This window comes from Musca domestica, unplaced genomic scaffold, assembly GCF_030504385.1.
Source record: "Musca domestica strain aabys unplaced genomic scaffold, Musca_domestica.polishedcontigs.V.1.1 1, whole genome shotgun sequence".
In the NCBI taxonomy this organism is placed as follows: domain Eukaryota; kingdom Metazoa; phylum Arthropoda; class Insecta; order Diptera; family Muscidae; genus Musca; species Musca domestica.
Window position 1 is genome coordinate 31,025,519 of NW_026712114.1, and position 19,664 is coordinate 31,045,182.

The 19,664-nt window shown below is 35.9% G+C and overlaps 1 protein-coding gene and 1 long non-coding RNA gene across 2 annotated transcripts; one reads left to right on the forward strand and one right to left on the reverse strand.

The window, feature by feature from the left end:
• Positions 1 to 1,829: 1,829 nt before the first annotated feature.
• Positions 1,830 to 2,286, forward strand: LOC131804296 (sarcotoxin-1C). The gene is made up of 2 exons (XM_059126963.1): positions 1,830 to 2,044; positions 2,115 to 2,286. The coding sequence occupies exons 1-2, from the start codon at positions 1,949 to 1,951 to the stop codon at positions 2,208 to 2,210; spliced, it is 192 nt and encodes a 63-aa protein (XP_058982946.1). The 5' UTR covers positions 1,830 to 1,948; the 3' UTR covers positions 2,211 to 2,286.
• A 16,959-nt stretch (positions 2,287 to 19,245) lies between these two features.
• On the reverse strand, positions 19,246 to 19,664 carry LOC109611944 (uncharacterized). The gene is made up of 2 exons (XR_002194202.2): positions 19,386 to 19,664; positions 19,246 to 19,316 (listed from the first exon to the last, which is right to left on the reverse strand). It is a non-coding gene; the product is annotated as an uncharacterized LOC109611944 (long non-coding RNA).

Below are 19,664 nucleotides of genomic sequence, written 5' to 3' on the forward strand. Positions count from 1 at the left end.
GGATGGATTTGGATGCTTCTTTCGCGTTCTTTGAGCGGTTTGCTTTGCAAAATCTTGAACCGTATGTGGGGGAGGTAGCAGAAGAAATGGTGCGATCTCTACCATCTTTATAACAGACCTTGTGTTGACGGGAATATTGAGATGGATCGTCTGAATGGAATCGGACTTTATTTTCGAGTTTTATGAGCTTCGCGGATACTCAAAATTTTGACACCTTGTAGGGGAGGTACCAGAAGGATTGGACCGATATATCCCATCTTCATCCAAGACCTTGGCCTACTAAAAATATTGTGATGTGTAATTTGAAGAAAACCGGAGGCAGTTTTCGGACTTTTTAAGATCGTTTTGGTTATTCAAAATTTTAACCCTTTGTGGGTGGGGTCGGACCATTCCTTCGGGGTCCGATCTCTACCATCTTTATATCAGAACTTGTATTAATAGAAATATTGAGATATGCCAAGTCTGAATGGAATCGGATGTTTATTTCGTGTTTTATGAGCTTCATTAATATTAAAAAATGTTACCCATTTTTTGGGAGGGTGATGTACCCGAAGGAGTGGACCGACGTTGGATTGATAAAAAATATTGTGATGTGGATAATTTGAAGACAATCGGACTCCTACATCTCCTTTTATAAGGGTTATAATTATTCCAAACTTTAACAGTTTGTGTAGGAGGTACTTGATGGAGTGGACCGATATTGTCCATTTTCGCACCTGACCTAGCACTGATGCAAATATTAGGATAAGCAAAGTTGGAGCAAAATCGAATAATCCTTTCGCTTTCTGCGCAGTAAATTTTTCTTTGAAAATGCTGTCATTTTGCGGCAGAGGAACCAGAAGGAGTGGACCGATATTGCCCATCTGCGAACTCGATCCAAGTTTGGCAATAATATTACGATGTACCCAGATAGACAGTCGGACAGACATTGCTAGATCGACTCCAAGTGTCCTGAAACTGATTTGGTCCAAAGAGACCTAGGGTTAACTCGATGAGGCACGTTTTGGCCGTATCAAATGATATATACCCTCTCCAGCCATATGGCTGAGGGTATAAAAATACTCTTTATATCCATGAAAATAGCTCTGGTGATCCCTTAAAACATTCTCACAGAATTCACTTGTATAGATCTGAGTGCCCTTGAAGAAATGTTCTTGAAAAGTCCAAAGTTTCTCTTCAAAAAGCCATTGAAGAAATATTGTTAGCTATCAACATTTTTATTTCTAATAGCTCCTGAAAAAATATCGTCGAGTATAGCTCTGGTAGTCCCTAAAGAAGTATTCTTAAAAAAAAACCACGAGTCTTCCAGTCCTTGATAAAATATTCTTAAAAATGATAAAAAAAAATCCACAATTATATCACAAATATTCCACAATGTTAGGTCTATTAGATTTAAAAAAATATTCTTGAAAAATCCAAATCCGGGGTTCCCTAAAAATATTCTGTAAAAAAATCGTTATTATAACTCTTGTAGACATTCAAAAAAATATTCTACTCCTAAAAAAATTGAGGATTACAGCTCTAACAGTCTTTCAAAAATATTAATTAACATTTTTTTGATGTGAGTATGACAGTCTCCTAGAATATTCTACATCCTCTGATATAGTACTTAAAAATATTTTTAAATTAACCAAATTATCTACATAAACGTATACCAAAAACGTTCAGTAAAAACCACAATATTTTTACGTATTTGTAAAATTCACCCTTTTCAGAAAGTACTCTCACACACATTTAATTAATCTATTTTATAATTTTAAATAAATCCAAGCAGATGACAACCTCAATAAAACTCATTGCTAGTGGTTGATATGATTCAGAGTACTTTATTGAAAAAGTATATAAACTATTGATTCGGCTTTATTTAATATCAGTCTACATCCAAAGCAAGTCATAAAAGCTCATCTTTGAAATTCAATTTGTTTCGAATTAAATATAAATCATCAATATGCAATTCAAAATTTTCGTATTCATTGCTTTAGTTTTGACCGTCTTTGTGGCTCAACGTGAAGCAGGTTGGCTGAAAAAAGTTGGCAAGAAAATTGTAAGTTCTACATTAAAAATATGTTTTTATATAGAATTTTTGAAAAAATGTCTTTTTTATCTTTAAATAGGAACGAGTTGGTCAACATACCCGCGATGCCACAATTCAGGCCATTGGTGTGGCTCAACAGGCAGCGAATGTTGCTGCAACAGTGAAGGGAAGATAAATATTTTTACCAAATTTTTAAAAAAAAGTTCATCAATGCTTTTTATGATTCAAAAAAATAAAATTAAGCAGTTACATTTTCGAAATTAAAAAACATATCTTTTCTTTCGAAAATACTCTGATTTTTAAGGTGCTCAACATTATTTTCTTACTTTGGTCATATCTCTTTTATTATTGTTTTTTTTCGCAATTTCACAATTCTCCACCATTCTATGAAGGTATATTAACTTTATCATTCCGTTTTAACTCCTCGCAATATTGATAATAGACCCTACAAAGTATATACAGGGTGAGATAAAAAAACTGCAACAAGTCAAACACCATAATTTACTTTTTTTTTAATTTTATTGAATGAAAGCAAAAAATGTCGGAAATAGCATCAAATTTTAGACTATGCTTAGATTTGTTCGAATTGGTCACCTTTGGCACGAATTATAGCCTTCAAACGGCCAATGAAACCGTCACAGGCTGCCCGAATGTTGCTCTGCTGTATTTTCGCCCATTCCCGGCCAAGCGCTTGCTTGAGGTGATCGATACTTTGGTATTTTTTAGAGCCAACCTTGCTTCCCAAAATACTCCAGACACAATAGTCCAACGGATTGGTATCCGGAGATTTTGGGGCCATAGTGCGCTGGAAATGAAACAAGGAACCTTATTTTCTAACCATTCTTGGGTGGCGCGTGCTGAGAGTGATGGACCGTGCTGAGTGCGACGAACCCTGTTAGGATGTCCAAGGTCTGCGGCCAAAATATTTGCGTGCCCAAGGCTTTGATGTACCCTCCACAATATTTTCGCGATAATATTTGGCATTTATTCTTATGTCGATTAATACAAACGAAGAGCGACCATCGGCTGTTATGGCGGCCCACACCATGGCCGGTGCACATTTTCAGCCGACCTCTTTGGCAAGTAAACATGATCATTTTGTTTGTTTACAAACTGCTGGACAAAGAATGTTTTTTTTATCGGAGAAAACCAAATTCGGCAGTTCACCACATTTGGCCAAGCGAAGCAACTCTTTAGCTCTTTTGTTGCGGTGTAAGTTCTTGAACTTTTTGGAATTTCAATGGCGACTGCAAGAGTCCAATTGTCTATGACAGAAAATTGTTGTCCACGTCTTCGTATAGCCCCCATATAATGGTACATTCCGATATTCGGTATTTTGAGGATTTTAGCGATATTATTCTCCAGAATTGTTTCTAATTTGGTATTTGAAGTTCGCAGTGGATACTACAGCCTATGAGAGAAAATTGCCTGTGCAGTTCCACGTCTTCGTAAAGACCCCATATAACGCTATCTCCCGATATTTGGTATTTTGATGATTTTAGCGAAATAATTCACCGGAATTGTTTCTAATTTGGTATTTGAAGTTTGTAATGGATACTACAGCCTATAACAGAAAATTGTGTATGCAGGTCCACGTTTTGTTATAGCCCCCTTATAATAGTACCTCCCTATATTCGGTATTTTGATGATTTTAGGTGAATAATGACCGGTATTTTTTCAAACTTGGTATTTGAAGCTCGTAATGGATACTACAGGTTATGACAGAAAATTGTGTGTGCAGTTCCACGTTTTGGTATAGCCCCCACATATTGGATCTCGGTATATTGATGATTTTAGCTACATTATTCACCGATTTTTTCCAGTTTCACATTTGAATATTGTAATGGCTTGTGACAAAAGTTGCATAGGTCCACGTCGTCGTATAGACCCGAATCTTACGGCTAAATTCGGGTTTTAACGGATTTTATTCATTTGAAATTTGCCAAATTCGTTAGAAATGGTGGGGTATTCAAAGTTCGGCCCGACCGAAATTACACTTTTGTCAAATTGTTTTTCAATGTGAACATTAAATTTTCTTACTATGGCTATAACTCCTTTATTATTGAGATTTTCGCATTTTTTTCGACGTGAACCTCTAATTTTCTTATTTTGACTATAACTTCATTAATTTGTTCCTTGATATCATCAACGATTCTTTTATTCCAGAAGGGATTAAGATCTACCGATGCATTACCTCAAACTTAGTCATCATTTTTTAAACATGAATTTTTTATTTTCATATGTTGGCTATAACTCTTTTATTATTGAGTTTTCCGCATTTTTGGATATTTTAAGCAACATGGAAATATCGTTCATCCACGAGAACCTAATCTATCTTTCGGGATTTTTAATATACTTTACATAGCCTTCTTACATCTTTACCCCCATTTGGTGTCACTGTGTTATTCAAATAAAACACTTGATCTATGGTTCAATCATTTATTCGAGCGATTTTTATTCAATTACAATGTTTTCATCCTTTATGACAATCCTTACTTGCCCTGCAAAAGATAAATAAATAAAAAAATTAGTTTATATAAAGAGGAATTATCGTGCATTTGATACTCACCATGAAGATAGGATAAAAGGGTTTTGCTTCTGGCTTGGGTTCAGGATTGGCCTTGGCAGAGGCAATGGCCAAAAGTAAAGTAGCAGCAATAATTGCAATGTTGTAGAATTTCATTTTGGAAATGCTTTCACTGTTCAAAATTATTTGTGAACTGATGATTGAAAGTAGTTTTCATTCGAATTTATAGGAATTTCGAATAAAGCAACGAATTTTTCTGCAATTGTTTCATTAAACATTTGTTTTCAATAAAAACAATGCAAAGTTGCACCTGGCACAGAATAATGCATTTGTTTGTAATAAATTGTTGCGAATTTGGAAAATCCCCTTTAAAGAATTGAGAAGCCTTTTTCAGCACATTTTTTTGGAAATTTGTTTTTAAAACAATATAATAAACTAGACAGCTTATGTATTACAAAACAATCGTAGCTCACACACGTATTTTATTTATAATTGTTATATTTGTATATGAAACTAAGAACAAGAAATATTTCCACCACATATTTTAAAACAATATCAAAAAATATGGGTACTATAATTTCCAGCAGGACATGCGAAGTTAGAAGAAACATCGAATAATTATCTTAAATTTTATGCCAACTGACCTATTTATCTTTTTTTTTTTTTTAATTTTTATAGAAGTATTGAGATGCGCATACTATTTATAAGTGTTATAACTATTCAAAATTTTAACGTTTTGGGGGAGAGGTACAAAAAGGAGTGGCCTATAGAGGGTGAGATAAAAAAAAAACTGCAACAAAGTCAAACGCCATAATTTTTACAAATTTGTTTTTTAATTTTATTGAATGAAACAAAAAAGTGTCGGAAATAGCATCAAATTTTAGAATAAGTTTTAATTTGTTCGAATTGGTCGCCTTTGGCACGAGTTATGGTCTTCAAACGGCCAATGAAATCGTCACACGCTGCCCGAATGTTGCTCTGCGGTACCTTGGCCCATTCCCGGCGAAGCGCTTGCTTGAGGTGAGCGACACTTTGGTATTTTTTAGTGCCAACCTTGCTTTTTCAAATACTCCAGTGACAATTACTCAACGGATTGGTATCCGGAGATTTTGGTGGCCATGGTGGCCATGTGCGCTGAAAATGAAGCGAAGAACCTCATTTTGTGTGGCACGTGCTGAGTGCTAAGTTGTTGAGTCTTGTTGGAATGTCTAAGGTCTCCGGCCAAAATGTTTGCGTGCCCAAGGCTTTAATACACCCTCCAGAATATTTTCGCGATAATATTCGGCATTCTGATGGCACGTTCGATTAATACGAGCGGAGAGCGACCATCGGCTGTTATGGCGGGCTACACCATCACCATGGCCGGCGCTTGATTTCTGGTATCCAACCGAAGGTTCAAATTTTCCGCTGACCTCTTTGGCAAGTAAACACGATCATTTTGTTTGTTTATAAACTGCTGGACATCGAATGTTTTATCATTGGAGAAAACCAAATTCGGCAGTTCACCACTTTCGACGAAGCGAAGCAACTCTTTAGCTCTTTTGAGTCTATTTTCTTTCTGTTGCGGTGTAAGTCTTGCACTTTTTGGAATTTCAATGGCTTTACCCCGAGCTTATTTTTCAATATTTTCCGAATGGAATATTACGATATGTTCAGCTCACGAACCATTTTTCGTCCACTGCGACGCAGGTTTCGATCAAGTCGCTTCTTTTCTTTTTGCTGATGTTGCTGTTTTCTTCCGTTCACTTCCTTGACGTCGGGCTACGCTGCCAGTATCACGGTAACGAGTGATGGCACGAGACTCAAAATATTTATTCACAATTAAATGCTGGAATGCTCTAATGGTAGCCACTTGTGGTTTTCCAGCCAAATATAAAGAAATCACACTATCACGCTTGAATTCCATCACGAAAAACTTTTTTTCTGGAAAATTCTCACCAAAATGCTTTTGTACGCTTGTAGGGGAGGTACTAGAAGGAGCGGTCCGATACATTCGCTTCCTCACACCAGAGTTTGTGTTGGTAGAAAAATTAGCATGTGCGGACAATTTCACATTTTATAAGGGTTTATTATTAAAAAATGCTGGTCCTTTGTTGGGGGGATGTACTGGATGGAGTGGACCGATATTTTTTTGCACCCGACCTAGCACTGATACAAATATTAGGATTTGCAAAATTTGAACAAAATTTAATCATCATTTCTTGTTCTATGAAGTAAATTATTTTCTACGAAAACTTTGACATTTTGTGGGGAAGGTACAAAAACGGGTGGACTGATATTGTCCATCTCCGAGCTCGATCTATGTTTGACAATAATAATACGATGTGCCTAATTTGAATCAAATCGGATATTCTCTTTGAGTGTTATCGTGCAAACGAGCCAGACAAACGGACAGACATCGCTAGATCGACTGCAAATGTCCTGAAACGGTTTTGGCCTAAAGAGACCTATGGTATAAAACAATGTCCTAGATACCAACAAAACCTCAATATAAAAATTTCAGGATTCAATCTCTTTCCATTCACTCAACGGCAAATATAGTATAATTTAGTACTTTTCGAACAATCATAGTACGTATTGCCAAATTCACCTGCTTTTCTCAAAACTACATACCAACAGTGATTTCCATATCAAATTTCAGAATTCCCGCTCTGACCTAAAACCCAATCCCAAATGCATTACCATCCTTTTCACACAGTCATACTACACAAACATGTCCAAAACACCAACAGTTTTATATCTATTCCAACACTCAACGGCACCTCCTTCTCTCAACCAAAGACTCCAACAGGAACATCCGTATCAAATGTAAGGTTTTTCTGATATATTGCTTCACCAAATACGAAAATAGTACTATTTTCTACTTTTCGTACAATGTGTACTATTTCCAAAACCACCACATTATCTTAACCACAGACAGCAACAGTGCTCCCAACATCAAATTTGAGTATTCCAGTCATTTCCCTCCACCCTATTCCAAAATTAGTGCCATTTAGTAGTTTTTGCAAAAAAATTAGGACGCATTTATAAATCCACGTCCATATTTTAACCACAGCAGTGACCTTAATTTCAAGTTTTGGGATTTCCGTTCTATCGGTCCACACATATCCCGATTGTACCAAATTTAGTATACATAAGTACGAATTTCGAAAATTTCCTTCATACCCCGATCTAACACTCTAAATATCCAAAAATACCTCCATACACCAGTCGTACAGCCCCAAAGCGATGGTGAACCTAATGTAAAATTTCAAATTTCAGTATTGCAGCTCACTGCGTTCTTCCAGATTCACAGGCGGAGACCATAACAATATGTGAAAGCGGTATGTAAAGACCAGCTTTATTTTAAGCTAATCCTTAATGCCGACCAGAACCACATACTGGGTGAGATGAAAAAACTGCAACCAACTTCAGACTGCTGTCATTTCTAAGCCACTCGTCCCGACAGCTGTTAAAATTATTCCAGTGACAGCTCATTATATTGTTTAGAAGCGTACAAAACATTTTGGTGAGAAATTTCCAGAAAAAAGTTATTCGTTATGGAATTTAAGCGTGATTTATGCTTGAAAACCACAAGTGGCTATCGTTAGATACGAATAAATATTTCGTGTCTCGTTACCGTGATACTGGTAGCATAGCCCGACGTCAAGGAAGTGGACGGAACAACATCAGCAGAAATGGTTCGAAAAGTAAAGAAGCGACTTGATCGAATCCCGCGTCGTAATGGCCGAAAAATGGCTTGTGAGCTGAACATATCGCAACATTCCATTTGGCAAATATTGAAAAATGAGTTCGGGGTAAAGCCATTGAAATTTCAAAAAGTGCAATAACTTACACTGCAACAAAAAGAAAATAGACTCAAAAGAGATAAAGTGTTGCTGCGCTTGGCCGAATTTGCTTTTCTCCGATGAGAAAACATTCGTTGTCCAGCAGTTTGTAAACAAATTTACTTGCCAAAAAGGTCAGAGAAGGTGCACCTTCGGTTGGCCACTAGGACTTAAGCGCCGGCTATGGTGATTGTGTGGACCGCCATAACTGCCGATTGTCGCTTTCCCGGCTCGTATTAATCGACCGTGGGATTAGAATAAATGCCGAATATTATCGCGAAAACATTCTGGAGGGTGTATTAAAGCCTTGGCCACGGAAACATTTTGGCCGCAGACCTTGGACATTCCAACAGGACAAAACCATCGCACTTAGCACGCGCCACACCAGAATGGTTACAAAATGAGGTACCTCGCTTAATTTCCAGCGCACAATAGCCACCAAAATCTCCGGATACCAATGCGTTGGACTATTGTACCTGGAGTATTTTGGAAAGCAAGGATGGCGCTAAAATACCAAAGTGTCGCTTCGCCGGGAATGGACCAAAATAGCACAGAGCAACATTCGAGCAGCGCGTAACGGTTTCATTGGCCGTTTGAAGGTCACAATTCGTGCCAAAGGAGACCAATTCGAATAAATCTAAACTTATTCTAAAATTTGATGCTGTTTCCGAAATTTATTGCTTTCATTCAATGAAATTTTAAAAAAATGTAAAAATTATGACGTTTGACTTTGTTGCAGTTTTTTTTTATCTCACCCTGTATATAACTTTTTCTGTATAAATGTACGCAACTTGAAACAACATATTGTCAATTTTGTTCCTTAAATAATTTTGAATCTATACCAAACTCAATGCAGACACCTTTGGTGAATTCAATTTACAGTGTTGATTACATGGTTTAAGTGCGTACGGTTGGACGCGAAATCTCTAGGCATTATAGAAGGCCAAAAGCCATTATTTCGATATGTTACAAATGTTTAAACTATACAAATTTTTAAACCAATAAACCGATATCTTTGCAACGTAATGAAGTACAAATTAATTTCCTTCAATCAATCAATAAAAAAATGCAAGAAATAGGTTTCAATCATTTATTTGTGCAATTCTCGGATTTCATCCATTATAATTCATTCATTATAACAATCCACCAAGTGGCTTACTTGCCCTGCAAAATCAAAGAATACAATTTTTAGTAAATAAGAATTACATATGAATGCGTTTTCGAACACTCACCATGAAGATAGGATAAAAGGGTTTTGCTTCAGGCTTGGGCTCAGGATCGGCCCTAGCACAGCCAATGGCTAAAAGTAGAGTAGAGGCAATAATTGCAATATTGTAGAATTTCATTGTTGTGAAATGTTTTTGATGTTCAGGTGCACTTGTTAAGTGATGATTTAAAGTAGCTTCGATATCAATTTATACTTAATTTGAACAAAAGAGTAATAACATTTTCAATTGTTTCATTTGATATTTGTTTAAATTATACAAAACAAAATTTAAGTATACTTTTGAACATTGTTATAAATGTACTTGTGGTAGTAACACAATGGGCTTGTTTTGTTAACAACTTTTTGGCATTCGTTGGAAAATTCCATAAGATGGCTTTCTAGTCATATGGCTAGAGAGGGTATATATCAAAACGTGCCTAGTCGAAATAACTGGTTTAGACCCTTGTCCTCTTTGGACCAAATCCCTTTCAGGATATTGGGAGTCGATCTAACGATGTCCGTACGTCCGTCCGTCCGTCTCTCTGTCTGGTTGGCTGGTATCGCTTATAAAATGTGATGTAAGAGTCCGATTGTCTTCAAATTTCACACATCACAATATTTTTATTAACCCAAGATTTGGGTTTAAGAATATATCGGTCCACTCCTTCTAGTACGTCCCCCACAAATGGTCGAAATTTTTAAGGAAAATAATTTACTGCACAGAGAGAGAAAGAATAATCCGATTTTGCTCCGACCTTGAAAATCATAATATTTGCATCAGTTCTAGGTCACGTGCGTAAAAGGGACAATATCGGTCCACTCCATCAAGTACCTCCCACAAAAGGTTAAAATTTTGAATAATTATAACTCTTATAAATGTGATGTAAGAATCCTATTGTCTTCAAATTACATACATCACAATATTTTTATTAACCCAAGGTTTGGTGTGAAGATCGAATGTATCGCTCCACTCCTTCTGGTACCTCCCCCACAGAGGGTTAAAATTTTGAATATCTATGAAGCTCATAAAACGCGAAATTAACATCCGATTCCACTTAGACTTGGCACAACTGAATATTTCTATCAACGCAGGGTCTATTATAAAACGGGAGAGATCGGACCATTCCTTTTGGTACCTCCCCCACAAAATGTCAAAGTTTTGAATAACCAAAACGTTTATAAAATCCGAAATAAGCATCAGGTTCTCTTTATATTTCACACATAAAAACATTTTTGCTAACACAAGAACCGTTGTTTGCTGGTACCTCACGCACATGTTAACATTTTCTAAAAATTATCACATATCTCATCTAAATTGGGGGAAGCTACCAATACAGGGTGAGATGAAAAAACTTCAAGTAATTTATCCGACAGCTGTTAAAATTATTCCTGTGACAGCTCATTATCATCAAGCGTAATAGTGTGATTTCTTTATATTTGACTGGAAAAACACAAGTGGCTATCGTTAGAGCACTCCAGCATTTAAATGTGAATAAATCTTTTGTGTCTCGTACCATCGCTCGTTACCTCGATACTGGTAGCGTAGCCCGACATCAAGGAAGTGGACGGAAGAAAACAGCAACATCAGCAGAAACGGTTCGAAAAATAAAGAAGCGTCGCAGTGGCCGAAAAATGGCTCGTGCGCCAAACATATCGTAATATTCCATTCGGCAAATTTTGAAAAATAAGCTCGGGGTAAAGCCATTGAAATTCCAAAAAGTGCAAGACTTACACCGCAACAGAAAGAAAATAGACGCAAAAGAGATAACGAGTTGATTTGCTTCGCCGAAAGTGGTGAACTGCCGAATTTGGTTTTCTCCGATGACAAAACATTCGATATCCAGCAGTTTGTAAACAAACAAAATTATCATGTTTACTTGCCAAAGAGGTCAGCGGAAAATGTGATCCTTTGGTTGGATACCAGAAATCAAGCGCCAGCCATGGAGATGGTGTAGCCCGCCATAACAGCCGATGGTCGCTCTCCGCTCGTATTATTCGACCGTGGTATCAAAGTAAATGGCGAATATTATCGCGAAAATATTTTGGCGGGTGTATTATAGCCTTGGGCACGCAAACATTTTGGGCGCAGACCTTGGACATTCCAAGAGGACTCTTCGCTTCATTTCCAGCCCATTTCCATATACAATCACAGGCTATAGCACCCATTACGACGGGCTAATACAAAATTTGAAACAATTCCAGTGAAAAATATCGCTAAAATCATCAAAATACCGAATATAGGCAGACACAGTTAAATGTGGGCTATACCAAAATGTGGACTTATATAGCTCATTTTCAATACAAAAAGTCCTGCAGACCAAACACACATCTGAGTAAAATTTTATCAACCTACTTCAATTCAGACGAACGGACATTGTTAAATCGATATAGAATATTATGCTGATCGAGAAAATAAAAGGTGAGATAAAAAAGTGCAACAAAGTGAAACGCCATAATTTTTATTATACCCTCCACCTTGGAAAGGAGGATATATTAATTTTGTCATTCCGTTTGTAACATCCCTAAATATTTGTCGTAGACCCTTATAATGTATATATATTCATAATCAGCATAAAATTCTAAGACGATTTAACGATGTCCGTCTGTATGTCTGTCCGTCTGTCTGTTGAAATCACGATACAGGCCACATTTTTTGACATAGAGCGTCAAAATTTAGCAGAATAATTTGTATTGTGTCCAGGATGGTTGGTATTCAAAATGAGATATATCGGTCCACGCTTTGGTATAGTCCCCATATAACAGTACCTCCCGATATTCGGTATTTAGATGATTTTCACCACATTTTTTCATGGATTTGTCTAAAAATTGGTATTTGTTGGTCATAATGAGTTCTAGCTCCGGTGGCGAAACTTTGCATGTATAGGTCCAAGTTTTGGTATAGCCCCTATATAACGGTACATCCCGATATTCGGTATTTTGATGATTTTTACCACATTTTTTCACGGATTTGTCTGAGAGTTGGTATTTGTTGGTCATAATAGGTCCTAGTTCATGTGGCGAAACATTGTATGTGTAGATCCACGCTTTGGTATATCCTCCATATAACGGTATCTTCCGATATTCGGTATTTTGATGGTTTTTGTCACATTTTATCACAGATTTGTCTAAAAATTGGAATTTGTTGGTGATAATAGGTTCTAGCTCCGTTGGCGAAATATTGTATGTATAGGTCCATGTATAACCCCATATGGCGGTACCTCCCGATATTCGTTATTTTCATGATTTTTGCCACATTTTCCCACGAATATGTCTAAAAATTCGTATTTGTGGGTCATAATTGGTTCTAGTGTTTCCATTACCCTTAGGTGGAGGGTATTAAAAGTTCGGCCCGGCCAAACATAATGTTTTTTACCTGTTTTTTTTTTTAAATTTTATTGAATGAAAGCAAAAAAATGTCGGAAATAGAATCAAATTTTTGAATAAGTTTAGATTTTTTCGAATTGGTCACCTTTGGCACGAATTATAGCCTCCGAACGGCCAATGAAACCGTCACAATTTGCCCGAATGTTGCTCTGCGGAATTTTGGCCCATTTTTATTATTTTATAGTGCCAACCTTGCTTTCCAAAATAATCTAGACACCATAGTCCAACGGATTGGTATCCGGAGATTTTGGTGGCCATAACCTGCATATACAATCACAGGCATTATTTACCGGAATTTTTTCCAATTTGGTATTTGAAGTTCGCGACGTTTGCGATTGGAAGATCTTAATCGGTACTACAACCTATGGCAAAAAATTTCGTATGCAGGTCCACGTTTTCGTATGACCCCCATTTTTGTATTTGAAGTTTATAATGGGAAAATGATAAATAATTTCGTAAGCAGGTCCACGTCTTCGTTTAGTCCCCATATAACGGTTTTCAATTAAGTGGTAGTTTTCAGATTGTTTTTTGAAGTTTTCATGTTCCTTTCTTAGCTGTTTTTTTACTTGATTGAATATTAATTAAATTTTGATAAAGTTTTCTCAATCTCAATCAATTAGTTTAAGGTTTGATTTCCAGAACTGAAACGCTATACCAGACTCTAATAAGTCTGAGAAACCGGTATCGGCCGATTATTATATTCTAGGTATATATACATTTGCATGAGAGAATGTATTATACACCAATAAAACATATGGTTTTCTTTAATTTTTAAACAAATGTTTAATTTTTATTGAATTGAACAGACAGATGTGTTAAATATTTGCATTTTATATAAATTGAATCGTATTTTTGTCCCGTTCAATAATTTTAAATATTGTCTGGAAAGGAACAAATCATGAAATTCTATAACCTCGTTATCATTGCTGCCGCTCTAGTTTTGCCAATTGGTTCTGCTCAAGCTAAACCTAAACACAAACCACAATTCATTTTTTGGGGTAAAGTAGGTATTGAAATGTAAAAGATTTCATTCTTATCTCTTAATGTAGAAACCATGTTTTTTCTATCCAAATTTTGCAGATTTAATGGAAAAATTTGGAATTGCGATTAATCAAGGGATATAATTGCTAAAAAAAACGTTTGACTAAGTGTACTGAAGTTTCAGGAGATTATATTGAAAAATAAAAATATTTTTGAAAAACGTAATATTCTCTTTCATTGATAGGCTAAGAAGTTTCCGAACCCCCCACGTATGTCTCTCCCATCTAAATGGTAAAATTGTAAATTTTATAAAAAAACCAGGGAAATTTTGAAAATCTAAAATTAATTGGATACTCGCTTCACGTATTATCAAATGGCGGGCAGGTAACGCTTAATCGTATCAACATTTTCTGAATCCGAATTCGTCCAACAATACAGAGTTTTCAAAACCATTTTATCGAAGGGGCACATTATGCCATATCATAAAATGTATACCCTCTTTAGTCGTAAAGCTAAGGGTATAACTGTTACGATTTTTATACCCTCCACCTTGGAAAGGAGGGTATACAGGGTAAGATGAAAAAAACTGCAACCAACTTCAGACTGCTGTCATTTCTAAGCCACTCGTCCGACAGATGTTCAAATTATTCCCGTGGCAGCTCATTACATTGTTTACAAGCGTACAAAAGCATTTTGGTGAGAATTTTCCAGAAAAAAAAAAAAGATATTCGTGATGGAATTCAAGCTGGAAAACCACAAGTGGCTATCGTTAGAGCACTCCAGTTGTGTCTTGTGCCATCGCTTGTTACCGTGATACTGGTAGCGTAGCCCGACGTCAAGGAAGTGGACTTAAGAAAACAGCAACATCAGCAGAAATGGTTCGAAAAGTAAAAAAGCGACTTGGGCCAAAATACCGCAGAGCAACATTCGGGCGGCGTGAGACGGTTTCATTGGCCGTTTGAAGGCCATAATTCGTGCCAAAGGTGACCAATTCGAAAAAATCTAAACTTATTCTAAAATTTGATGCTATTTACGATTTTTTTGCTTTAATTCAAAAAAAAAAAAAAATTAAAAGTTATCTCGTTTGACTTTGTTGCAGTTTTTTTTTATCTCACCTTGTATTAACTTTGTCATTCCGTTTGTAACATCCCTAAATATTCGTCGTAGACCCATAATGTACATATATTCATAATCATAATTTGTCTGTCACACAGCCCACATTATTTGACGTAGGACCCACTTTATTTGACGTAGGGCTCCAAAATTTAGGAGAACAATTTGTATTGTGTCTAGGATGGTTGGTATTGAAAATAAGATATATTGGCAGACGTTTTGATATATCCCCCATATAACGGTATCTCCCGATAGTCGGTATTTTCATGATTTTTGCCATTTGTCTAAAAAATGGTATTTGGGTTGGTCATAACGGGTTCTAGCTCGTATGGAGAAACATTGTATGTAGGTTCACGTTTTGGTATAGTCGCATATAACGGTACCTCCCGATATTCGTTATTTTGATGGTTTTTGCCACATTTTCCCAGGAATTTGTCTAAAAATTGGTGTTTGTGGGTCATAATGGGTTCTAATGTTTCCTTTAACCCAAGGAATTTTTTACTTGCAAATTTTCAAAATAAGAAAAATCTTTATTCTAGGGTATGCTGGGCTAATTGCTTTTATTTATTTTTTATTTCAACTGTCATTCATTACAACAAAATCATCAGAAGCTTCGTACGCAAAACCTTTTACCTGCCACCCTGCAATTAAATGATAAAGAGATTTTTAGCATTATAAAACAATCGTTTAAAATGTTTAATTAAATAAATTAGTACGTACCAAAATTCCGTTCAGTAAATCGGTGACCACATTTAAAATTGGTTCGGGTAATGGTTCGGGTTTTGGTTCAGGTTTAGCCTCAGCCGAGCTAATGGCCAAAACCATGGCAACGGCAATTGCGAAAATGCTGGTGAATTTCATTGTATTTTGGTGTTTAACTGCCAACTGTTGAACTGATGTCGGGTCTCAAATCAAGGATTCTTTTTATAGCTAATCCGAAGCCTATTTTCAATAATCGATGAAATGTTATAATTAAATCCGACTTCTATTGTTGAAGTCAAGTCAATTGGAAAAGAAAAGAATGTTTGTTTTTTTTTTTTTTTAATTCAATGCAGGTTTTCTGCATGTCTATTTTTAATGAAAAGGTATTTCTTCAAAGTTCAAGGTTTGTATTTGTTTGATAAAACAGCAATTATAACTCAAAAACATCTGTTGAAAAAACAATTCTACACAAAAATAATAAAATAATTATCATGTTTGGAATGCCACACAAAAATAAAGAACAATGCATGCATCGAATTAATTAATTTTTTTTAACAACTTTCTTCTAAATTGTATTGGGGGAAACCCAAACTAATAGAGATATAAAATGTAAAAAGAAATCAGATCGGATTCTAGTTTTGTAAAGTCGATTGTTAAATATGACAAAACAGGGGGTATCTGTATCAAGATGTAGACATATATTGATGGTAGTATTTGGTGAAAATACCAAACAATGGCAAAATCTAATCGAAATATGTTCAAACAAGTTAGAAAGAATCAGTCGGTCTTGTCGACAGATGTATACCCACATCCAATGTTCGTACGTATTTAAATATACTTTGATTTGTGTAATGATTATTTAAATTGTTGACCCCTTATGGAGTAGGTTCCGAAGGAATTAGCGATATAAATATTGCAACGTGCCTGATTTAGACTATATTGGGTACTTCTTTCACTTTATATGAGATATGTGATAATTTTTAGAAAATACCAAAATGTGCGTGATGTACTAGACCGAAGTATTCCATTTTAATTTTTCATAAGTTCGTAAAACGCGAAATAAACATCCGATTCCATTTAGGCATGGTCCATTTGAATATTTCTGTCAAGACATGATCTGTTATAAAGATGGTAGAGATCGGACCATTCCTTCTGGTACCTACCCCACAAAGGGTCAAAGTTTTGAATAGCCAAAACCTTTGTAAAATCCGAAATAAGCATCAGGTTCTCTTTAGATTTCACACATTCCATTATTTCTATTAACGCAATATCAGTGGTGAAGATGGGATATATCGGTACTTCAGAACCAACTCCATAGATGGTCAAGAGTTTGAATAATCATAACAGAAGTCAAAATATATTTAAATAATCCAACATTGGCGGTATACGTCTGTCGGAAGAACCGACTCATACTTTTTAACATGTTTTTGAAAAATTTGGACCTTTTTTGGTGGAGATAACAGAAGGAGTGGACCGACATTGCCCATCTCCGAACTCGATCTAAGTTTGATAAGTAACAATAAACAATAAGTAACTAAGTAACAAGGTTAGACCTAATCGGATGCTCCCTTCGAGAGTTATCGTGCGTACCAGTCAGACTGACAGACGGACGGACGGATATCGTTAGATCGACTCCAAATGTTCGGTGGCGGATTTGGTCCAAAGAGACCTAGGGTGTAAAACCCTTATTTCGATGAGGCACGTTTTGTCCGTATCAAATGATATATAAAAAATTCAAACAAATAAGCAAAGACTCAAGTTGGCCTATATCGAGAGTAATCGTCATGTATAGGTAATTTCGCTTGAGAGTGCTTACAGTGTCAAAAAATTCGCGGTTGATGGAAATTTTGGCATTTATCAAATATTAATAACAAATAAATTGTCTATGAATTTTATTCGATGACCTTCTAGAACCTAAGGTGTCTGGCCTAACCTATGCAAAATTCTGCGACGGTTGGTCAATAACTGTGACCTGTAAATCGACTGTAAAGTTCGAAGAAAAATGTTATCCATTTTATTTGATAAATATTTTGCTGTCATGTTTAAGTAAGGCATGACCCATAACATAGACCCCACAAAAAAGGTGTTAAGTCGTACCATCAAGACGGTCAATTGAACGGTCCTGGACGTGAAATGTCCACCCAAATAGTATCACAATAAGTCTATTGTTACGCGAACTGTGTGGCATGTGGCCCCGTCTTGTTGATTCCACTTGTCATGTTAACTTACGAATCGCGGCATCTTTGAAGAACAACGTTCCTATCCTGATCTTCAATCCAAAATCGACAACTCTATTTAATTACGTTCCCATGAGCCAAAAATAAGCTTCGTCGGGAGACAAAAAAAGATGGAAAACAATTTTTCGTTAAACAAAAAAGAGGATATTCGGCCAAATTACCCATTCTCCGAAAATATTGCGTTGCCGTATTTTGATCGGCTTCAATTAATGCACCAGCTGTTTTTATAGAGGTTTCAAAACTAAACCACTACGCAAAAAAAAAATCTGCGCGAATAGCCGCTTCATTGGGTTGATTAAACTTCTGATTGGAAGAAGCGGGATGAACTTTCTTAACAAAGCAAGGATTTTAATAAAAAAAGTCAATGATTGATGAAAAGTTGTTCGTTTCTAAGACGATTCATTGTTAAACTGAAGATATTTGGCAGTGAAACAAGAAACATGCATACGCTTTTTAATCCAGTGTTGCCAAAAAGATAGTAGCTAAAAAATCACCCTTCATATTCTTAATAACGATCAAACACGTGTTTGGCCTCTAAGTCTTTAGAGTTATATCTTTTCTTAACTATTGCAATGTACAAACTTTGCTCCAACTCGGAAATCAGATCGTCTTAAGTAAAATACATCTTTGATCTATTGTAAGAGAGGTACCAGAAGGTGTGGGTCGCTCCTTACCTTAATTCTTTACAAATATTACGAAGTGGCAAAATGGAAACGTGGACATATACGAGTATATACATACAATGTTCCGCCACCGAAGCTATAACCCATTATGAACTATAAATGCCAATTTTTGGATAGATCCATAACAAAAAGTAACTAAAACCATCAAAATATCGAATATGGACAGGTGCCGTTATATGGGGCTTAACAAAAATGAGGACCTATATGTACAATGAACTACAAATGCCAATTTTTGTACAAATCGGTGAAAAAATGTGGCAAAAATCATCAAAATACCAAATATCGGAAGGTATCGTTATATGGGGGCTATCTCAAAACTTGGGCCGATATATGTCATTTTCAATACCAACCATCCTAGACAATACCTACTACCGTGCCAAAGTTTAAAGGGTCTATGAAGAATTTTTAGAGATGTTACAAACGGAATGACAAATATAATCCTCCTTTCCAAGATGGAGGGTATAAATATAAAAAATTAATTATTAATTAATTTCCAAAATAGTGTCAAATAAAAGAATTTATTAAGAATTGTTGAAGTTGAAGTAAGTGATTTTATTTTTTCAATTTTCATGTATAACGATCACGGCGTTCCGTGCAAGCAATTCCATTTACCTGCCGCCCTGCAATGACATAAGGAGTAAATGTTAATAATCTCCATGCAATTATGTTTCAACGCAAACAATACGTACCAAAATACCGCTAAGTAAATTGGTGACGACATTTAAAATTGGCTCCGGTAATGGTTCGGGTTTTGGTTCAGGTTTAGCCTCGGCTGAGCTAATAGCCAAAACCATGGCAACGGCAATTGCGAAAATGCTGGTGAATTTCATTGTATATTGATGTTTACTGGCAATTGTTGAACTATAGTCGGGTCTCAAGTTTAGGATTCATTTTATAGCAAATCCGAAGCCTATTTTCAATAATCAATTAATATTAAATATTATAATTAAGTACGACTGCTATTGTTG